The sequence below is a fragment of the Pseudopipra pipra genome, chromosome 26, assembly GCF_036250125.1.
Source record: "Pseudopipra pipra isolate bDixPip1 chromosome 26, bDixPip1.hap1, whole genome shotgun sequence".
NCBI lineage: Eukaryota > Metazoa > Chordata > Aves > Passeriformes > Pipridae > Pseudopipra > Pseudopipra pipra.
Genome location: NC_087574.1, coordinates 612,535 through 635,004, shown reverse-complemented (window position 1 = coordinate 635,004; position 22,470 = coordinate 612,535). Strand labels below are relative to the sequence as shown.

The 22,470-nt window shown below is 46.1% G+C and overlaps 3 protein-coding genes across 3 annotated transcripts; 2 read left to right on the top strand and 1 right to left on the bottom strand.

Moving 5' to 3' along the window:
* Window positions 1-770: 770 nt before the first annotated feature.
* LOC135402885 (mast cell protease 1A-like) lies at window positions 771-3,514 on the bottom strand. The gene is made up of 5 exons (XM_064636405.1): window positions 3,220-3,514; window positions 2,664-2,817; window positions 2,031-2,172; window positions 1,655-1,912; window positions 771-1,106 (listed from the first exon to the last, which is right to left on the bottom strand). Exons 1-5 carry the CDS (start codon window positions 3,272-3,274, stop codon window positions 936-938), a joined length of 780 nt encoding a protein of 259 aa, XP_064492475.1. The 5' UTR covers window positions 3,275-3,514; the 3' UTR covers window positions 771-935.
* An 8,622-nt stretch (window positions 3,515-12,136) lies between these two features.
* Window positions 12,137-15,176, top strand: LOC135403060 (olfactory receptor 10A7-like). Its single transcript, XM_064636678.1, has one exon. The coding sequence runs from the start codon at window positions 13,977-13,979 to the stop codon at window positions 15,168-15,170; it is 1,194 nt and encodes a 397-aa protein (XP_064492748.1). The 5' UTR covers window positions 12,137-13,976; the 3' UTR covers window positions 15,171-15,176.
* A 3,521-nt stretch (window positions 15,177-18,697) lies between these two features.
* On the top strand, window positions 18,698-19,431 carry LOC135402792 (olfactory receptor 14I1-like). Its single transcript, XM_064636255.1, is given in 2 exon segments — window positions 18,698-18,902; window positions 18,905-19,431. Coding segments are annotated over 2 exon segments (597 nt in total). The 5' UTR covers window positions 18,698-18,832.
* Window positions 19,432-22,470: the final 3,039 nt, after the last annotated feature.

The window sequence follows — 22,470 nt, the reverse complement described above, 5'->3', positions numbered from 1 at the left end:
CAGAGCTGCTGTTCTGGTAGTTGGGGTTATCCCTCCCCATGTGGAGGAGCCCACACTTGCCCTTGTTGCACCTCTTTAGGTTTCTGTGTCCCCAGTTTTATATCATTGGGAAGCATGCTGAGGGTACATTCTATCCCTTTGTCCACATCATGGATAAATGATCATAAAGGAAAAATTGCATAAAAGAAATGCATCTCTCCCTGGCATGACTGATCAGGCTTGTCTCTCTGTAATACTGCTTTTGCCTGAGCCATATTTGACATTCTCTATCCTGTCACCACACCACGAGGCCACTTCTTGGCCCAGCCAGGTCTGATTAGCTGATCTCATAGGAGAAAATCTCCACATTTCAGCCCTCAGGCATTTTACAGGTGCAGAGAAAATGCTTCATCTGAGGTTCAAGAGGGTTGAAAGGGAAGATGGAATGTAAGGTTGGCTGGTGTTGAGTCTGTCTGAGGATCCTGAGATGGTTTCAAGTTGGTAATAGAAACCCACATGATCCCCCCTTGAAGGCAGAGAAGCTTCTGTTTCTGAAAGGCTGAATAAATGGTTTGGTAAGGCTGCTGTCTCTACCTGCTGGTTTGAGTGCAAGAGACTGAGGAAGACAAGGGAGAGCATTTGCAGCAATTCAGGAACAAAGATCTGTATTGTGTGTCCCACCTACAGTCCCACTCAAGTTCTCCCAAGGAGTGTCATCTCCTCCTTCTCATGCTCAGGCTTTGCATCCCATCCTCAAGAAGGCAGCACACACAAGCAAGTTTGAAGGAGCTTTTATTGATGGACAGAAAGCAGAGCAGGAGGTGGCACTGTTGGGCAGTAGTGGGAGGAAGGGAACAATGGGAAACTGGATGTGCTTGGGACCTGCTTTCTTACCTTGCCAGGGAGACTTTCCTTAGTGCAGAAAATGTGCCTGGCAAGGCATCTCTGACTCTGTTTTAGGTGCATTTGGAAGCCTCTTGGATTGCAAACTTCCTCAGCTGTTCATTGATCCAGGGCTCAAAATAGGAGACTCTGGTAAATACCTTAGGGAAGGGTTTATTTTGATATCCATAAGAAACAATGCCATGAGCCTTCCGATTGCAGACTAATGGGCCTCCAGAATCACCCTGTGGAGTGAAAGGAGTGAAAGGGGTCAGCCCTGTCACAGCACAGCTCTCCCTGCCCTAAGGAACAAACTATTCCACTTCCCTCTCCCCATGTAAAGAATCTCCTCTTCTGACCCCCTCCCTCCCTCCAGACCCAGCTCTGTAGGCTTTGTAGCTGCCTCACTCTCCTCTAAGCCCTTCTGGGAAGCAACTCAGGACTGGAGGCTATTTGAGATTCAAAACCTTTCTGAAAGGAAGGATCTAATCCTAGTTTAGACATGGGGGACTATCTGAACACTTCCAGTGAGGATAGGATGAAGGATTTATACAAGCTCTGCAGCCTGCTGGGGCACTGGCTGGGATAGGTAGAACATCCCCAAGTGAGTAAAGAGGCAAATTGATGCTGAGAGTTGGGCAGGTGCACCGCAGCTCAGGGAGCACGTCAGCTTCAGAGCTGCTGTGAGGAGCCTCAGCACATCCTCCTGAAGAATCTGGTTCATTGTACTGCCCTTTTGACCCTCACCTGAAAACCTGACTGACTGTGATCCCAGCACCATCCAAACACTTACATTGTAAGTTGATTTTCTGCCACGCATATCACCGGCACAGATCATAGACTGGCACCAGTAGCCTTTGAAAGACTCCTCACACACTTCCTCACGCTGCAGCTCCAGGTCCACCTCTAGCATCACATCAGTCCTATGCCCTGTCACTGATGTCTGGCCCCAGCCAGATACACTACATTTAGTTCCTGGTGTGACAGTTTCGTTATGACTGGGCAAGGAGATGGGTTTCACATACTTAGTCATCTTGGCCTTTTTCTTCAGCTTTTAAGCAGAGAGAACATGGGGTTAGAGCCAGCAAAGGAATGGGAACAAGTTCATGGGTTTGGTGAGGTGAGCAGGGAGGAGATCCCTTGGGGAGAAAAGATGTGTGGGAACATACCTTCAGCAGCATGATGTCATTTCCAGATCTATAATTTAAGTATCTGGGATGGATGACCCAACATCCAACATGGAATTTCTGCTGGCTCAGTTCTTTCTTTTTTATGTTGTGGGCTCCCAGAGTCACAGTGATATTCACCTTTCTGCCAGGAAACACCAAAATGTTGCAGCTGCACTGGCCAGAGCAGCACAGCCCCATGGCAGTTGGTAGGAGGGAGGTGGCACTGGGATGTACCTCCCCAGAGATTTGTTCTCAGCAAATTCCCTTTTGTAACCTGGGTTCCTTCCACCGTTCAACTGAGGGTCCCTCCCCACACACTCACATAGGTCTGACTTGTCCCATTCTGAAGACAAAGGGGAAGCAGGGAATGGGACACACTGGCCCCTCTTTTGCAGCAGTACCTCTGAGCCATGGTAGGAGCCATGAACCAGGAGATCACTGCTGAGCATTCCTGTCCCCAGGAGCACAAAGCAACCTGGCAGACAATTCCTGCAAGTCACAGGGGGAGCTCAGCTCACAGAGATCCCTGCTCTGCCTGAAGAGACACAGAGAACTCTTTCAGCCCAGACCAGGACTGGGGCCCTTCAGGACTGTGTGAGACTTGAAAATATCCCAAGAAACAGAGGCTCTTACCCTTTTCCATGCACACAGTGAGCTGCTGAGAGCACTGCATCTGGCTGAATCAGGAACCCTCCACATCTGTAAGTATCTGAGCCACTTTCAATTTGTAAGTAAGCCATGTAGGGCCTGGAGTGGGGCTTAACTTCCCTTCCTCCAATGATCCTTCCTGGAAGAGAGATGAGAAGTGTTAATATCACATATGCCAATATTTCCTACCAAGTTTGGAACTGCATGAGGAGAGAGGGACCTCTTCTAACATCATATGCAAATGATATCCACAACTCTCCTTCCTTGGGCTGTCCAAAGCATTGCTGGAGCACAATGGAGAGAAAGACAAGCAGCACTGCCTGGGGAGGACTGACCACACCTGGCTCTGGATGACTGAAATGTTATCAAAGGGCACAACTCTAGTCCCTGTAATGCATCACTGGTTTCAGGCACAGTCTGAGCTGAAAAAGAGGAGAGTAGGAGTGCAGTGATAGGAGAGAAGACCAGGCAGGAACATTTCCTGAGATTTCCTGCTAGTGTCCATTTGAGCCCTTGTATGTCCTTGTCCTGGTGTACTCACCAGCCCCAGCCCATGGTAGAAGGAGAAAAGCACTTGGGAGTAGGAGAAGCAGCATCTTCTACCACTGTCCTGAGGAGCCAAAGCAGTTATTAAGGCCAGGCAGGAGGTAGGTACAGAATGGCAATCTCTATATATGTAGTGTGGAGTTGAAACAGGAAACCTCAGCCTACTCTTAGGTTGTGTCATTTTCTGCTTTTTTATTTGCAACCCCCAGATTGTGGCTTGGTGAGGGAGCTCATTGCACATGCTCTGGTTTTTGTCACCATCTCCTCCAGAAGCTGGAGAGATCTGGGCTTGTTCAGAACCTCACATCCCTGAGCACTTGTGTTCTAGATGATTTGAGAAGTCCATTTGCTGAGAAAAGTCTGAGGTCCAGCTGGGAAGTCAGTCTATGGGCCCAGGTCCACATCAGCAGAGGCCATGGCCAGGTGCAGGCCTGGCTGAGACACTACTGGAACTGGAGCTCAGGTGGGGACCAGATTCAGAGTGTCCTCTTCAAAGCAGCCCCCAGGAGAAGGGCAGTAGCCCTGCCTGAGGCCTCTCTGAGGTCCTCCCTGGCTGCACTGGCTCCAGGGTTTCAAGCTGGAAGGGACTCAGCCCCCAGTTTTGCTGACTCTCCTTTTGCCGTGAGTCCAGCCAGTCAAACCTCCAGGAAGGGGAATGCACTTAAGGCACTGACACAGAAGAGGAAGACTGGACATCCTGTCTGGGCATCTCATTCCAATGCTTCAGTCTTCTCATCATGAAAACACTTTTAGTTTTTTCTTACACATTGACTTTTTAATTTATTTTCTACTGTCTACCCATTATCTTTCTCTCTCATGCTGCCACCGCTGGCTGCGGTGAAGAGCCTGGTTCATCTTCCTAGTGGTAGCTTGCAGGCATTGGAAAGCTTCTCTTCTGTCTGAACTTGTTACAGACCTCCACATAGAGTATGGCCTATGAACCACCACTCTCTGAGCACGAACATCCAACCTGTTGTTCATCAAGTTGTTCATTTAGATCATAACATTCTAACCCACAGAGAAGAATATGCTGGGTCCTGACAATGTCCAAAGCCTTGCTAAAGTCAAGGTAAAGGACACTCACTGCTCTCCTTCCTGCATAATGCCATAATGAGAGAAGCAAATCACCTTGGTCAAGCCTGCTTACACTTGGTAAGTGCTTGCTGACTGTTGCCATCCCCTTCCTCTGCTCCATGTGTCCTAATGTGCATTATGAGAGGAATTGCTCTGTGAGTTTTCCAGACTCCTTGGAAAAAGTTGGCTTCCCTCCTTGTATTCATACTTAATTAGATGCTGTTACTTTTGGTCTGTGTTTAGCCCAGCCACCTGTGAGAGTCTGTTCTTTTCCTGCCAAGTTATGTGAAAACAAGCACTGATAAACAAGAACTTCGTCCTTGAAGGGAGCATCTTGTATAAACTGAAATTAATTGGGGCCTCACTATTGGCCGATGGCCCTCCAAGGGCATTTGAAGAAAAAAGTGAAGAGGAGGAGGATGAATTAGCCCCCAGACTCATTTAGGAAAGACCCCTGAGATGCAGCAGGGGCACTACTTACATCACAGGGGGAGGGACCAAGGGCCTCTGGCTGGGCGGTGCTGGCCACACCTGCCCAGGTAGATGTCACAGGTTAATTGCATAAAAATTGCTGGGAGTGGATTCAAGCTTCACAGGGAGGACAATGTTGCCTTTGCAGGGATACCTGCTATCGCGTGAGCCTGCCGATGCTCCAAGGATGCAGCTTCTGCTATGGGGAATTCTAGGCATTCTGGGGTCTGTAAGACAACCTCGAAAGTAACACCTGAGTGAGTGGGGTGTTGTCTTGGAGATTTGTTTCCCTTCTCTTTCCTGTCTCTCGATTTCTCGTTTTGTTTACTATTTCTTTGTAATAAATGTTTTTTTGTTGAGCTTTCAATGGTGTACTGATTTCAGTTTCGGCAATCTCCCTGCTACACTCCTCTTCTTTCAGCTTTCACCTTTTCATTCATCAACATGACCTCAGCAAACCCAGACTCCTCTTCAGCCTTCTGATGTTTCTAGCAAAGTGCTGATGTTCTCCACAATTCCTCTCTTGGCTGGAAGCTTAAAAAGCTGTAAATAGGAGACTGAGTCTTCCCAAGTGAGAAGACCCTCTGCAAGGCTTGTGACCTCTTGGATGGGCTTGTGCAACCCCAGTACTGAGCATGTGGGCTGGGACATATCCAGGCCCTGTGTCATTATACCATTATAGAATTATTGTTCTGTGCTCCCCTGTATGTTCCTGTTCCAAACATGGAAAGAGTCAGAGTGGACATGGTTGTGTTGCAGCTCACCAGGGCAGTGCTTCTGAAGGTGAGCACTGTGAATGTGTGCTGCCTCTCTTGGGATGTTTCAGGATGCTGACGGGAGGCGATTGAGCCCTCAGACAACCACAGAGCATGGAGAGAAACAAACCTGAGCCATCCCACTCATACCAGCTACTTGGAGGCTTCCTGGGAACTGAGTGCTCTGGGAGTCACAGGGACATGGAGGTAGGTACCTGATTGATTTGCTGTAAAGCAGAGACTGAGTGTGCTCCCACCCTTTTGGGATGCTCAGAGGACCAGAACCTGAGCATGAACTGGAGGGAAACCTTCATGAAAACAAAGACACATCCTCTGTGCCTTGACATGGGTGGAGCAGAGTGTACTAGACTTAGATGGCTTTTGAAAGATCGAAATTCAGGAAGATGAATCCGGGCACATCCTTCCACTGCTGAAAAGGAGTTCATAGAATCCCAGAATCATAGACTGGCTTGGGTTGGAAAGGACCTTAAAGACCATCTCGTTCGAACGTCTTCCCATGGGCGGGGACACCTGACTGACCATATATCCACACTTGCTTCTGCCCCTCCCTCTCCCAGCACCAGACCACAAGGCTCATTCAAACAAGCACCATCCTTGCTTCAGACATTTTACTTTCCCTGGAAGAATGCCAGGCTCCTTCCTTTCAGCACTTGCAATGATTCCAACAGCTTTTCACACTCCATTGGTGTTTTCATGCAAAGGGGGAGATCAGGCTCTATGGCACTTTCCTACAGTCCAGAGCTCCTTCCAAGACAGTCACAAGGGTTCTTTGGCAACTTTGGCAACTTTTCCTGTAGGGTGAAAACCTGACAGCTCCGAGGTGGAGACCGGTGAAAGGTTGGGTAAAGATTAAAGTCTTGTCTTAGTGCCAGCAACCAGAGCAGGGACCATGGTTCCCGGGGCCTCCTGTGGCTGCTGTGCCAGGAACTGGGTAGGCCAACCTGTCTGCCTGAGGAGGGCAAGGGACTTGTAAACCATAACTTTGTTTGGAAACCAGATGTACTCTGCAGGGTTGAACAGCAGGACCAAGACAAACAGGGCAGAGCCCATGAGCTCTGGACATACCTGTGACACCCATTATTGTGAGTGTGTGACTGTGTGTGAGGCAAGTGGAGATGGGAATATCCAAGGGCTGGATACTGCCCAGATTAGCAAAGGCATATAGTGCTTTTGGAAAACTCCACAAAAGAGTATGGCGTAATAAACACTTGAAGAAAAGCACCAAGATCAGTGTTTACAGAGCCATAGTGCTGTCTACTCTCTTATATGGCTCCGAATCATGGGTCATCTACCGCCACCACCTGCGTCTCCTAGAACGCTTCCATCAACGCTGCCTCTGCACTATCCTAAACATCCACTGGTCAGATTATGTGACCAACACATCTGTTCTAGAGCAAGCAGCTATCACAAGTATTGAGGCCATGTTGATGAGAATGTTGCCCGTAACAAAGACACAAACCAACAGAGTGCCGGTTTATGCGGTGCTTTATTCAGGGCCCGGGAACCTGTGGACTCGCGTCCCAAGTCAGGATTCCGAAGACCCTCATTGTCAGTTCAGCTTTTATACACAAACAAGTTTATGTGCAGTTTCCACAGCAAAAACAGTTACAGTTTCCACAGCAAACCAGGTGCAGTTACAAACAAGCTCATACTTCATACTGATAACAATTAATAATCATCTACTCTAATCATAAATCTACTTAAGTTGTCTTACCCCTAGAAACTGTTTAACAGACCCTTGCCACATCCAAGGTAACAAATCGTTATATACATGCTTGACTAGATCCTTTGATTATTGTTTCCACTTCTTCAGCACACACTCCATGCTCACAAACAAAGTTGCTAACTTACTACCTTGGAGTGTTGCTTTCTAGGCCTACTCTCTTACTAAGCCTTAGCCATTCTACTACCAAATTTAAATTGCTCTGCAACAAGAACACAGCTGCAATGGGCAGGGCACGTCTCAAGGATGAAGGACCACCACCTCCCTAAGCTTGTGCTTTACGGTGAACTTGCCACCAGCTGCTGCATGAGAGGAGCCCCGAAGAAAAGATACAAGGACTCCCTGAAACAACATCTCAGCCTTGGCCATATTGATCAACATAACTGGTCTACTCTGGCCTCAAACTGGGAGGCCTGGAGACACACCATCTGTAATGCAGCTGTCTCCTTTGAGAACACACGCAGGATCACCCTCGAGGAAAAAAGGCAACGCAGAAAGAACCGTGTATTTTGCAGAATACACCATCTAAAGAGTCTTTCTGCTGTGCCTTTTGCAATTGGATATGTCTGTCACGTATTGGCCTCATAAGCCACCAGCGTGCCTGTAGCAAATGTGGATAGAGCCTTCCTAAATCTTCGTTCGCGAAGCCTAGCCACGATGAGTATTTGTAAGCTTGGCCCATATTATTGGTCATGGCAGAGCTAAATGTATTCATAACCCTCCTCTCACTTTTAATCACTTTTCCTCTTCTTAGACCAGACAATGAGCCAACTTGAAAGCACTTCTGAGAATCAGAAAGCTTGGATGTAGATATAATTACAAAGACCTGTCAAGCATAGAAATGTTGGAGACACCAATGCTATTTCTCTCCTCTTTTAAGGATGTCATTTTGTGGTTTGTTTGATTTTTTTTTCTCTTTCTATAGAAATGCTTACACATTCATTAGTGCAAGGGAAAAAATTGCCTTACCAACTCAGCAGCTAGGGTGCTCACTCACATGACCCTCTTAGAATGCTGGAAACTTTGCCTCCTTTCCAGGGGAAAAGAAAACTTTAGGTCTAGATGAAAAGTTTTTACAGGGTTGATATTTCAGTTGCAGTGGCTCAGTAGTTACTAACAAAGGTGGCAAACTTATTTCTCCCATTATCAGCATGGAAAGATAAGGATATTTAATGTTCATATTTTATTTTGTCTTCAAGTATATGAAGCTGTTTTTAAAGTTGTTCAATGAGCAGTCTTAAGTCCTGCTAGTGGTCTACTTATATTTTAATCAAAATACTTTTTCTGTTCAGAGATCCTCAGAGAGACCGCCTGTGTTTAGGAAAAGGAAAAAAAATATATGTCCCTAGAAGATGATCTACTCCACCTTGTTATCTAGAGAGAAACGAGGACCTTGAAGAGCCTGTTTTCTTCACTGCCTGTAGAAGGAGGCGTGTTGCCTGGTCCAAACACTGACATTAACATCACAGAGATTTGGATTGGGATACTTACTGCCCATCTTCACAGGCAGCATCCAGTTTCCTCAACATAACCAGTGAATTTCATTTTGGATCCTCCAGGGTGTCCTCCTCAGCCTCCAGCTGCAGCTCTAGCAAGGTGCTGGTTTCCCTTAGGTCTGAGACACTTCAAGCTGTCCTACACTGATAACTCACACATCCTAGAGCATCCAAGCAACACCAGATGCCTTCCCATACATGTCCAAGTTGACTCTAGTCATCCTCTGAACACTGAGATGAAGACTGTGCCCCTGGCTGGGGTTATTTCGTGTGTTACACAGAGTCAGACAGAAGTTTTTGCTGCTGCCTTGTTCAAGGTGCTTTCGCGGTTTTTCACTGCTCTTCCTTTTCCTTTTGGACTGCAGTAAAATGTTGATCGTTTGGACATCTTTGGTCATCATGATTTTTTCTGTCAGTGTTTTGAACTGTCAGTGTGGCACACAAAAACTGTGAGATGGTTTAAGCTAAATATTGTGTCTTCCAGGTGCTGGATGTCAGTATTGATGATGTATTGAGGTTGATTGTGTGTTTCTAAAGTGCATAAGAGCACAACTGAAGCATATACTCATTTAGTGAAGATACAACATTTAGGGTTCTTAGAGAATAACAAGTTTTGGCTGGTTTTCCTTGGCAACAGAATTACTAAGGAAGAATATGCATTACAATTCTATTTCTGAGCAAAAACTGCCTTAAGGCCACAAAACTTGAGGTGTTCATATCAAAACATTTCTGATTTTCAGTTGAGTCCAAAGGATCCATCAATGGCTGGTCGAAGCTGATACCTTCTTCATAGCAATAGATGGGAAAGATCATGGGAAATAATGAAGACAAATATTGAAATCTAGATCTTTTAGCTGTGAAAATAAAGGAGAAAAGGAGAAACAAAAGTGAAAGAGTGAAATGAAAGCAGTGCAAATGGGGTGGAAACAAAGTTTCTGCACTGAGTGACCAAATCTTTTAATTTCTCAGAATTGGCTTCTCATCCATACAAGAGAGGTTGACTAAACTTAAGTGAAACACAACTATAGAATAGCTACTCAGAACTCTTTTCAGGTTGGTGATGGATACAAATTTAATTCCAGTAATTCCAATCAAATCTGATTTTTATCTGTTTGGTTCTTTTTTCCTACTGCAAGAAGTGAACAGTCTCCCAGGTGTAGAGATAGGAGGCAGAGTTTTAGCTGTGTTTATTCCACACCACCCACGTCACAGCAGGGATGTGGTTTTCAGCAGGAAAAGCCAAGAGCCAGAACCCAGGAGTTTGCCATTTTGGCTGGCTTGCCCCAGCGGAGGGACTGCTGCCCATCGACTCTGGCAGATTCGGTCCCTCTGCTGGTCCTCTCTCCTGTTTTCCACATGACTACAGACCTTTTCTGTGCTGCTGAACTGGCAGCCCCAGTGGAGCACAGCCAGGGGAAGCCATAACTGTTGCTGGAGATGGGAAGACACAACTGCTGCTGCTGCTGCTGCCATCGGAGTCGGCATTTCAGCAGCAGAACTCTTTATTCTGCATGAACTATCTCTCCAGGTTTTGTTTTTTCTTTCTGTCTCTCCTCTCTCTTTCTGGGCTGGAAAACATAAACGGGCTGGAAAAAAACACACCGGGCACTCTCTTCAGGGAGTGTTTTTGTTTGTTTGGTGGTGGATAACCTTTTTTTGGGTAAACCATTCCCTCTTTTGTACAATCTTTTATTATTGTTGTTATGATTCTTGCGGTTTCCTCAGTAAATTGTGATTCCAACTTATAATCTCTCTGAGTATTTTTCCTCTGCTATGGAAAGGGGGCAGCTTGAGTGGGGTTAATTTCCCCCTCGGGTTTTTAAACCAGTACAACCATTAATTGTATTGATTTTTGTAGGCTCATGAAAGAAAGAAAGTAGGAAGCAAGGAAGGATGGAAGTGGGAGAGGAAGGGGAAAAAGGCAAGGGAAAGGGGCTGTTACAACCCGCCCCAGAGGGCAACTCAGGTTCTTGTTAATAGATCCCTTGGGGTGGATTAGAGTGAAGTAACACTGAATTATTGGTGTTTCTAAATATATATATATATATATATATATGCACTGGGGGGTTGTTTTAGAAAAAATTGGCTGCAAAGGAAAGCAGTTTTTGGTTATAGTTATCTATAGTAATACAGCAAGATAAAAGCATAAAAATAACACTTAAGAAAATGTGTAATGGAAAAGAAAGAAAGAGAAAGAAAGGATAAGAGTAGAAAGATCTCACCACCCAAGGATGCTGCGACAAGGCTTCATTGTTGCAATTTTGATGTCACAGTGAGGAAGGTGATGGTCACAGTCTTGACCCATTGGGGATGGGGGAAGCCCATGAAGCACAAAATTCTGTGGGTTAATACATGCTCAGATTTCGGTGGAACACCCAGGTACCTCCCCTGGCAGGGCAGGGGGGAATTTTACACTGTCTGATGTAACGCTGTGGATCATGTTAAGTCCTCTGGTGAAAGCCCCAGAAATGAGTTGGGGGCGCTTCAGGGGTCTTCGATGGTTCTTTGAAGACATGACAGCTGTCTCACATCAGCATAGTTGAGCCAATTATGCCCCATCGGAAGTGATGAATAATGTGAATGTCCCAATACATTCCCCAGGGTGGGGGCAGTTTTTCAACTGAGCCAGTTGTGAAAGGGATGACAATTGGCATGGTAAAATGTGCTATCCTGCCTCTGCAGGGTCTGCTTCTTGTGAGCCTTCTCCCTTATCTGGCTCAAAACCTAGCCTCCAGTGTTGGCTGCTCACCCCCTCCGTCTTACACAGAGCAGAGGTTTCGCCACCATGCACAAAACACTCTCCTCTTTCCCTTTGCAAACCCGGCCCCAGCAAAACACCCCTCGCATGGCTGGTTGTTTTGAGTCATTTGAGCCTCTCACAGGAGTAAATGATTCAAAGTTGACAAGTAGCCACTTAGACTGAAGATTGAAATGTGAGCAGCTGGAGTTGAATGAAATTTCTACAAGAGACAGCATGGCCCCTAAAGGTACCCAGTCAAATTAAACAAAGGCAGGAGGCTTTATCAGGCTAATTCTGTCCTTGGAGTCACATATCCCTTGATGTTCCCAGATATTTCTTAGAGCTTTTAGGTTAAAAATTGATCACCAGCTGGCTCGGGATGCATTTCAACTGCTACTGTAAGTGTGTAATTGGTTGGGGACATCCCCTTGCCCTCAGAGGGAGCATAGTTCTGAACCACCATCCCTGACCTGCCTAAAATCAGCTGAAATCAATCCCACCCACAGGGCAATTAGGGCTTTCAAGAGACTCTTCTTAAACCGGGAGTGAGTCATGTGTCAGAGGCAGCTCAGCTGTTCACTTCTTGGGAAAAAAAAAAAAGAGATGCATTGAGGTTGCTGCCTTTTCAGCTGCAGCCAGTTCAACGGAGTTGAAACAAATCTAAAAATTCCTTTTCTTCCTCTCCGTGAGGCAAGGCTTTGGCTGACTTTCTATGGAGTATGCCAGGTACTAATATCAACAGATTGCTCAAGCTGTGGCAGGAGATCATTTGCACTTAAATATAACTTTTAACCTGCAGCGTAAGCTGACCGTAGGAATCATCAGCCCAACGCTATCCCTGATGTAGGAAAACAAGGGAAATACTTGTATCCAAATTTGCGTGACCCACATTGGAGGAATTGGATGGCAGAACTGTTGCAGGTAGGACACTTCAAACTGTTTATTGTGAGTGTATAAAGCAAATACAAGGAAGAACTAAGGCCAAAACTTAAAGGGCCTCAGAGCCACTACGCACGAATTACACAAACTGAGAGTTGTGTCTGAGAGGTGTTCTGCGTTAGGAAATAAAAACTAACCTGTCAGTGAAACAATGACTGCTGTGAGGGACGTTGACTTAAATAAAGAACTAATGCTCAAAGCAATAGTCTAAAACTTTCATATGGGTTCAAAGAGCAGAATCAAGAAGCTTCCGCTTCAGCCACATGGATCTAACAATTAAGAAAACCAGTGTGAATGTGTGCCAGTGGAGAATGCAGGGAGTTTTTTATGTCATTCTCTATCTGTCATGCACAGGCTATATTGGGATATCACTCAAAAGAGTCTTCTTTAATTTCTACGTTAATGGAATCAGTCAAGCCCAGAAAGATTCCTTTTAAATACACCAGACCATTAACTGTCTGAGAATTTTAGGAGTTTAGTTACTATGATTGCAAGTTAAAGTTGCCTGTGGCTCCAGGATCTACAGCTTGCACCTTCATGTTAAAAAACCCACAGACAAAAGATGGCAAGTTATAGCCAAAAGAGAAATTAGACGGAGTCAGTCCGAGGAGTGACTGAGTCATGGCAGGGTTGTGTGCTCTGCTCTTGCTTTGACAGCGTGTCCTTCTCTGGGTGCCAGGTCTGTTGAGATGACGTGTCTGAAGGGCACACAACTAACGCCCCCTTCCTCCTGTCAGGCTAATTTCTTCTTTCTTTCAGTGCGTCGGTTTCCCATCTCAGACATTACGAGCACACAGAGCTGCCACGGCTGGCCCAGCACTGCCTGAATTTGCCCCTGGCCTTGCACCCACAGCAAAACTGCTCGGGAGAACGGGGAAATGTCACTAATGAAGTGAATGGTGCTGAGCTTCACCCTCTGCACTTTCTTACCATCCTCTGTGGGCACCTCTCCCTGTAATTTTTCCTTCTTCCTTTGCCTGCCTACAGACAGAATTTGGGTTTGGTTTACTTTGGTGCTGCCTTCTTTGGTCTGTGGGTGTTTCAGTTGTCAGCTGGGCTTTCCTCCAGTGACAGGAGTTGGCTTAGGTCTTCCCTTCACAGCTTCTGGTTCCTCCATTTGGGGGTGCTTTCCCCAGAGCTGGGCTCTTTGAAGTCTTTCTGTCCCACTGACAGCTGGGGAGTGACGTGAATATGAGCCAAAGCCTCCCACAGCCTGAGCTTCCCTGGCTTTCACCTAAAGTTGAGTTGCTCTAAAGGTAACTTTGGATATCTCGGAGGAAGCTGCCTGCCCTGTCAGTTCCACTCTGTAGAAAAACCCAGGTCCCAGCAGAGTGCAAGAAGCAATGTCCACTGCTCCCTACGTAGCAAAATGGTTATTCTTTCTTGGGTCTGTGGGTGTTTCAGTTGTCGGCTGGGTGTTCCTCTCAGTGCAGAAAGTGCCTATGGGACCAGCTGAGAGCACAGACCTGACATTTGAGGGGAGCACATATTCTTGGCAACTAACCCTATGCCCAGAATGGAGCCAGCCCTTAAATGCTAACTCCTCATAGTCGAAGGCTTGGTCACTGTCCCAAACAATGCCACTTGGAGAGCGCTGACACTGCACACTCCCACTACAGTCGTTGCCTTCTTACTTTGCTCAGCTCAGCCTGTTCTACAGTTACACCCTTCGATCCAGCAGCTCTCCAGCAGTTCCCAAGAGACTCTTTGAGTAACTGGCTGAAGCACCGTCATGTGACTACAGCTCTGACAGTCTGTCTGCTTGATTCCTCCCAGATGGAGTCAACAGAGGAAACAGAATCAGGAAACCACACTCTGCTGACTGAATTTGTCCTCTCTGGATTGTCCAGCCGCCCAGAACTGCAGCACTTGCTCTTCTTCACATTCTGCTTAGTTTACACCATGACTGTCGTTGGGAACCTTCTCATCTGCGTGGCCACGGTGCACCCCACCCTCTGCACGTCCATGTACTTCTTCCTCCGGGTCCTGGCCTTCCTGGATGTTTCCACAGCATTGACTGTTGTCCCCAAGATGCTGGTAAGTTTCATGTCAGAGGACAGGAGCATCCTCTACATGGGCTGTGCCACGCAGCTCTACTGTGTGATTTTTTTCGGAGCCACTGAATGGTACCTTTTGGCAGCCATGGCCTATGACCGTTACGTGGCCATTTGCAACCCCCTGAGATACACTGTCATCATGAATGCCAGAGTCTGCCTTTCCTTGGTCCTGCTGTCCTGCTGCAGTGGCAATGTTGTGTCTGTGGTGCAGACAGCTTGGGTGTTCACGATGCCCTTTTGTGGGCCCAGGAGGATTAACCACTTCTTCTGTGACATTCCCCCGCTCATCCTGCTCTCCTGCAATGACACCTCGCTGTATGAAAAGCAGATGGTTGCAACCACAGTGCTGGCCATCTTCACGCCATTCTGCCTCATCCTGGTGTCCTATGCCTGCATCATCTCCAGCATCCTGAAGATTTCCTCTGCAGAGAGCAGACACAAGACCTTCTCCACCTGCTCCTCACACCTTATTGTTGTAATATTGTACTGTGCAAGTGGAACCTTGAATTACTTACGACCGAATTCCCGTAATTCACAAGACACTAAGAAAGTTGTTGCTGTCATATACACAACCATAATTCCCATGTTAAACCCCCTGATTTACAGCCTGAGGAATAAAGAAGTGAGAGAAGTACTAATCGTAACTATGGCTGTGTTGGTGAAGAAATAAGTCTGTTCTGGCCCGTGAATGTGTGTATTAAAAATCTTATTTCCATTTTTGGTGTGTGTGTAAGGTTCACCAGCTCAGTGGACACAGCAGAATCAAAGAGAAATTTCACATAGTGCAGGGCCAGAGGAAATGGCATGAAGCTGTGTTGGGAAGGATTAGGATAGATACTAGGAAAAGGTTCTTCATCCAGAAGGTGGTCAGACACTGGAACAGGCTCCCCAGGGTGGTGGTCCAGCCCCAACCTTCCAAAGTTCAAGAAGCATTTGAACAATACTCTCAGGCCCATGGTGGGATTCTGGGGGTGTCCTGTGCAGGGACACAAGTTGGACTCAATGACTTTTGTGGTTCTCTGCCAATTTGGGAGGTTATGTGATTCTCTGAATCTAAGAAAGCACCTTGGGATTCATCTCCACTAAGGTAAGTCTTCTGCTGTCAGAAATCAACATACACCTTAAGAAACTCAATACAGATTTAATGCAACTGTACCCCACTAGGGATAAATTTCCACATTCTCTGTAGTTGCTGTTTTGGATACAACGATGGGACCTGTGGATGTAACCCATGGCATACATGAAACTTATGCTTCTTTGCAGTGATACTCTGTGTGGAAGTGCTCTAGATGAGATGAGGTTGTCTAATTTTGAATTTTGAGGTAGTTTTAGGTTATTGCTGAGTCTTCTTGAAAGTCAAAGGAATGTAATGAAGAACTCCAGAAGGAAAGCTGGCCCAGTTCTATGTCTCCCTCTATGATTATATCCTTATGCCATTAGTTATAAAAGCATCCAAGACAACTTATTCCTGGTTCCATACAGGGACTTTTACATTCCCCTCAGATCAATGGTGTGGGAAAATGTGGTTTCCAGAAAGGATAAACAGTCAGGAAGCATGGGAGCGAAAAGAATAGTAGAATCCACAGACACGACACGTCTGTGACTCCCATGGGAATAAATTCTGTCACCACGGCATGGGTTTGCAAATGAAAAGTCTCTAAGTATCTGTTTACTGGAAACGGAACTTTCCAAAGGGACAAAGGAATACACAGCATTCTCTCTGTGGATGGAGTTTAGTGACCTGCTATGAGCACAGGTTTCTGTTGGGATAGGGCTGTGTTACACTCAGCTGTGAAACCACACGCTGTATTTATATTGGGGTGGCACGGCAAGGGTTGGGGGTGGAAGGGGAGCTGCAGAGGTGTCCTCAGTGAGAAGAGAGCAAGAGGTGCCCCCATGTCAGACAGAGCCAAGACTCCAAGACGGATCCACCACTGCCAAAAACAGAGCCAAAGAGCAATGGTGGTGGTGGCTCTGTGATAACAGACTGACACTGCACAGCAGCTGTGAGAGCGGAGTGAGAAACTGTGAAACATCCCTACAGACACCGAGGTCAGAAAAGAAGGTGGGGGAGAAGGCACCCTAGGTGGCAGGCAAAGAGTCCCTTGACCACCGTGGAGAATCTCAGAATCACAAAATGGTTCAGGTTGGAAGGGGTCACAGTGGGTCATCTGGTCCAGCTCAAGTAGGCTCTTCCTTGAGCACATTGCACAGGATTGAATCCGGACAGTTCTGGAATATCTCCTGTGAGGGAGAATCCACAGCCTCTCTGGGCAATCTCTTCTTCATTTGCTCTCTCTGGATCACAAGCCCCACACAGCTGTGAGCCCGTGCTTTCCAGCTTTGTTCTTTTCCGCTTACTGTGGCAATAGATGTTTATGCATCTTCATGCATGTTTTCTTTCTCCTTGGAGCTCAACTGTTTGGCCAAGCTGCTCCCCTGATAGATCTGCTTGTTTTCCTGTGTATCCAAAAGGACATTTTCATGCTTGAAGGAGATTTGCCTTGAAGACATGTTGAGCTCTCTTGTGCTCCTTTGCCCTTTACAGAATACACCTGTGGGATCTCATCTACTGTTTCCTTGCCAGGATGGGAGGCTGACATCATCCCGGGATCTGTCAGCAGGAGACCAGCCAGGAAATCTAGGGATGTGATTAGTGTGCTTTACTCAGTACTCACCTGACCACCCACACCTACAATGCTGCATCCTATCTTGGGCTCCATAAGAGAAGGAAAATGGGGATATACTGGACTGACATGCCAGGAAGGAGGTTGGGGCTTGAGGACAAAGCCTACAATAGGAATCTTTCCCACAAGTTCCCAGTTGGCCCACTGCCCACCCATAGAATTGCTGCTCCTTCACATAGAAGGAAACCCCTTCCCTCTGTCCCTGCCTGTCTTTCCTGTACATCCCTCATGTGGCGCAAAATCGGTCAAATGAAGAGCTCAGGTACTCCAGGGACATCAGGGTTTTGCTTGCAGAGCTCTGACAAGCTTCTGTTTGTGTGTAGCCATGTGCAGAGAGCCCAGTTTTATGCTGTTTCATCTTTCTTGAGCGTCTCCCCCCCTCATTCCCCTGCCCCATGGATTCAGCACACAGCCCTGTGCCCCTTCCAAGGTCACTTTGAGCATTTTGCTCCACATTTATTCCCCCTGCTACATGTTCAAGAAAAAAAGTTAATTTTGCAGGCATTTATAACATTTTGGAAAAGCTAATTAGAGGCCGTATATGGTTTTTCTCTTTCAGACTGGATATGCCCTACAGCAGTAGGAGGAATTCTCTTGTGCAGATGGGTGAATCTCTGACTGGGAAGAAAAGTAGGGACCTAGAAGACTTAAGTATTCATCTAGCCAACTCAGTTTTGAGATCTAGAATTGTCCATTTAGATCCAGATTAATCATGTTGCACTCCTTTTATTAGCAGAAGTGTTTATTTTATTAGCAATGAAAGAGGGTTTGCAGTCCATCCTCAGGCGGGACATTTACAAGAGGTCACAGGAATCCACTCTGATGTTTTCTCTCCAGTAATCAAGAGAGATTGTCTCCTGTGAAAAACCTCCTACAGTGGAAGGCAGATTCTTAAATGTGTGTTTAGCATGTTTTGAGATGCCCTAAGGTTGCTAATATATTTGCATGAAGCTGCTGATTACCTGCCACTTTCTGAAAGTCCAAGAGGGGAAGTACATCTCAATTGGCACTTTCTAACTCCATTTAGGCACCAGGATCCCATTAGCAAAGGCTGAAGCCACACCCCATAATAGGTGATATTAGCAGCTCTGACTGCTGTTGGGAGAAATACATTGAAAGGTCCATGTTGGATCACTGCAGACACGTTTGGACTCCTGTTTCTATCTCTACGTATTTCTGGGGTAAAAATCTGCTACACTGGGTTTTCATCATGGAGATTATGGGATCTCATCATACATATATATAGGTATGTATGTATAAATATGAACATGAACATATATTAAAATAATTATAGGAAATATGAGCAGTGTTTATATACACATATATATAGAGAGAGACATGCATATAAAACTTCTATGTAATACACATATATAAATCATATGTAGACTAGACATATATATGTGATACATACAGTATGTACGTGCATACATGTGTATTTCATATATGGAACTGTGGTTACTGAAGGATTTGTTTCTGACAGTTTGGTACATGATGTGGGATTTGTGAGCTTTGTCTTCAGTGAGCAAAACATGTTTATGGCAGATGTGAAATTCAGATGGTGGAGAGACTACAGAGCAGACCTTCAAGTCTCAACCAAAATCCCTGACTTTCTCTTCACAGTTTTCACCAACACACTGAAAAGAAAATGTTTAACCAAAGCACTGTGGCTGAGTTCCTTCTCATGGGATTCTCTGACACTCGAGAACTGCAGATATTCCACTTAAGTTATTTCTGACTGCCATGGTGGGAAACTTTCTCATTATTGTGGTTATAGCTGCCAGTAATCACCTTCACACCCCCATGTACTTCTTCTTGCTGAATTTGTCCATCTTAGACCTTTCAACCATCTCTGTCACCCTCCCAAAGTCCATGGCCAGTTTTCTGTGGAATACAACATCCATCTCCTATTCCGGCTGTGTTGCCCAAGTCTTTTTCTTCCATGTTTTTGGTGCTGCTGAACTTGCTTTACTGACTGTCATGGCATATGATCGTTATATTGCCATCTGCAGACCTCTTTACTACAGTATCATCACGAAGGGGAGCACTTGCAGCCTCATGGCAGCTAGTGCATGGCTCAGCTGTGTCCCTTACTCTGCTCTCCACACTGGGAACATCTTTTCTTTAACCTTCTGCAAGTCCAACATTATTGAACAGTTCTTTTGTAAAGTTCCATAGCTTCTCAAGCTTTCCTGTTCTCATTCATATTTTAGTGAAGTTGGGGTTCTTACATTTAGTTTTTTTTAGTTGCCCTCTGTTTTGTTTTTATAAGTATGTCTTATATTCAGATTTTCACTGTGGTTTTGCGAATTCCTGTCAAGGAAATCCAGCCTAAAGCATTTTCAACCTGCATCCCCCATCTCATTGTGGTCTCTATGTTTGTTAGCACTGGTTCTTTTGCCTACCTTAAGCCTGTCTCTAACTCCCCATCAGCTCCAGATCTCACAGTTTCTCTTTTCTATTCTGTGTTGCCACCAGTGATAAATCCAGTCATTTACACCATGAGGAACAATGACGTCAAAGCTGCCATGCAAAAATTAACTGGCTGCAGATTATTATACAGAAATAAATAGGGTTTTTATCAGGCTTCCTCTATGTTTCAGGAAATGAGCACTTCATGAGCAAAGGTTCAAGGGTAAGTCCTATGAGGAGCACCTGAGAGAGCTGGGGTTTTCTATCCTGGAGAAAAGTAGGCTCAAAGGAGACCTTATCCCTATATACAAATACATGAAAGGAGGTTGTAGCAAGGTGTCTATTCTCCCAGGCAACAAGTGATAGAATGTGAAGAAATAGTCTTAAGTTGCACCGGGGGAGGTTCAGGTTGGGCATTAGGAGGAATTTCTTCATGGAAAGGGTGGTCAGGCATTGGAAGAGGCTTCCCAGGGAGGAGGTAGAGTCACCATCCCTAGAAGTGTTCAAGAAATGAATGGACGTGGCACTTAGTGCCATGGTCCAGTTGAGTGCCATGGTCTAGCTGATAAGGCAACTGGATTTGTCAAAGGTTGGACTCGATGATCTCAGAATCATTTCCAAACAAAATGATTCCATGATTCTGTGGTTAATTTTCCAGTAGCAAACAGTTTATATCACTGGAATAAGAGGAAAATATTGACCTGTTTTTGAAGAAGATTTTGTAAAGATTTCATTATACATGCAATTTTGACCCGCTGATGGCAGCAGCTTTCACAGAACGATATATGGAATGGAACGGAACAAATCCAGGGTAATGCTCACAAACCCTTTGTGCATGCCTGCCTGCCTATGTCTCTATCTCACCTTCCCTTTGCTTTATATATGCTTATAGAATATAATTTATAATTGGGCTCTTTTATAAAAGGGACACACCTCAATGTGTGTATATGTGTAAGAATCACGGAATGACAGGATCCCAGAATGGGTCAGGCTGGAAGGGACCACAGTGGGTCATCTGGTCCCATCTCGCTGCTCAAGCAGGGTCAACCCAGAGAACCTGGCACAGGATTGTGTCCAGATGGTTCTGAAATATCTCTAGTGAGGAAGACTCCACAACCTCTCTGGGAAATCTGTTCCAGTGTTCAGTCACCTGCACAGTTGTACTGGGTCTGGCTGAGCTGGAGCTCATTTCCCCACAGCAGCCCTCACAGTGCTGTGCGTTGCATTGGCAGCTGGAAGAGTGTTGATAACACACCAGTGTTTTGGCCACTGCTGAGCACAGCACCAGCACTGGGACATTCCTTCCTTAGTTGAGGGCAGGATCCTGGGAGGGGACCCAAGTAGGCCAGCTGACCCAAACTGACCAAAGGGACATTCCGGACCATGTGACATCAGCTCAGCTATAAAAGCTGAGGCACGGAGCAGGGGGGGCATTCATTGTCTCCAATGGCTGCCTGCTGAGGAACCATCACACATCCCCAAGCCCTGCTCCTCGGGAGTAGCCGACCATGGCTGCTCATGGGAAGCAGAGAACAAACCCTGCTATCTTTTGCTTCTGCGCGCGCAAGCTTCGCTTTACTTTTTTGCTTTAAATAAACTGCCTTATCCCAACACACGAGTTGTTTCTTTTCCCACCTTACTCTCCTCTGCCCTGCTGGTAAGGGGAGTGATAGAGCGGCTGGGTGGGCACCTGGCGTCCAGCCAAGCTCAACCCACCACAACAGTAAAGAAGTTCTTCCTCATATTCAGGTGGAACTTCCTGTGCATCAGTTTCTGCCCATGGCCTTTTGTCCTATTGCTCAACACCCCTAAGCAGAGCCTGGTCCCTCCTCCCTTCAGACACTGACAAATATTGTTGAGGTTCCCTCTCAGTCATCTCTCGAGGCTGAACAGGCCCAGCTCCCTCAGCCTGCCCTCATAACAAAGATGCTCCAGTCCCTTAACCATCTCCACAGCCTCCACTGGACCTGCTCCAGGAGCACCATGTCTCTCTTGTGCTGAGGAGCCCAGAACTGGACACAATGCTCCAGATGTGCCTCACCAGGGCTGAGTAGAGGGTCAGGATCATCTCCTTGACCTGCTGGCAATGCTCTTCCTAATGCACCCAGCATCTCATTGGTCTTCTTGGCCCCCAGGGCACACGACTGGTTCACAGGCAGCTTGTGAGAACCCCGAGGTCCTTCCCCAAAATGCTACTTTCCAACAGGTCACACCCAGCCTGTAGTGGTGCCTGGGATTGTTCCTTCTCAGTTGCAGGACCCTGCATTTGCCCTTAATGAATCTCAGAAGGTTCCTCTCTGCCCATCTCTCCAACCTGTTGAGGTTCCTCTGAAGGGCTGCGCAGCCCTCTGGGTTAATGGCCACTCCTCCTAGTTTTGTATCATCAGTAAACTTGCTGAGGATGCATCTGCCCCTTCATCCAAACCAGTGATAAACAAATTAAACAATAGTGGGCCCAGTATTGAACTTCCAGAAACTGCCCAATAGGTTATGATGTTTATTTGAAAATACTAGGAGAAACGCAGAGAAGGGTTTTGGTGGTGTCCATTTAGATATGTCTCCACTGGAGTTTTTGCTTTATTACATCAGGTCCATTACATGCTATGGTGATTAGAGTGCATGATGTGCATCTTTATTATCATCACTTTAAAGCTAAATAAATGCTCGTTCACATTATCTGCTTTGTACTGTAAATTACCCATATAATTGCATGTTATTCTTTTCCAAAGTAAATTATCATTGCTTTCCATTTCCTCCCAGCCTCACCCCCAAACCTTTACATAATGGAATCACTGTGTCCTGATTTTGAGCAGCTGAATTATTGTTGTTTGTTGGAAATCCCAAAAGTTTGGTGTGAGATTCTAAACACCAAAT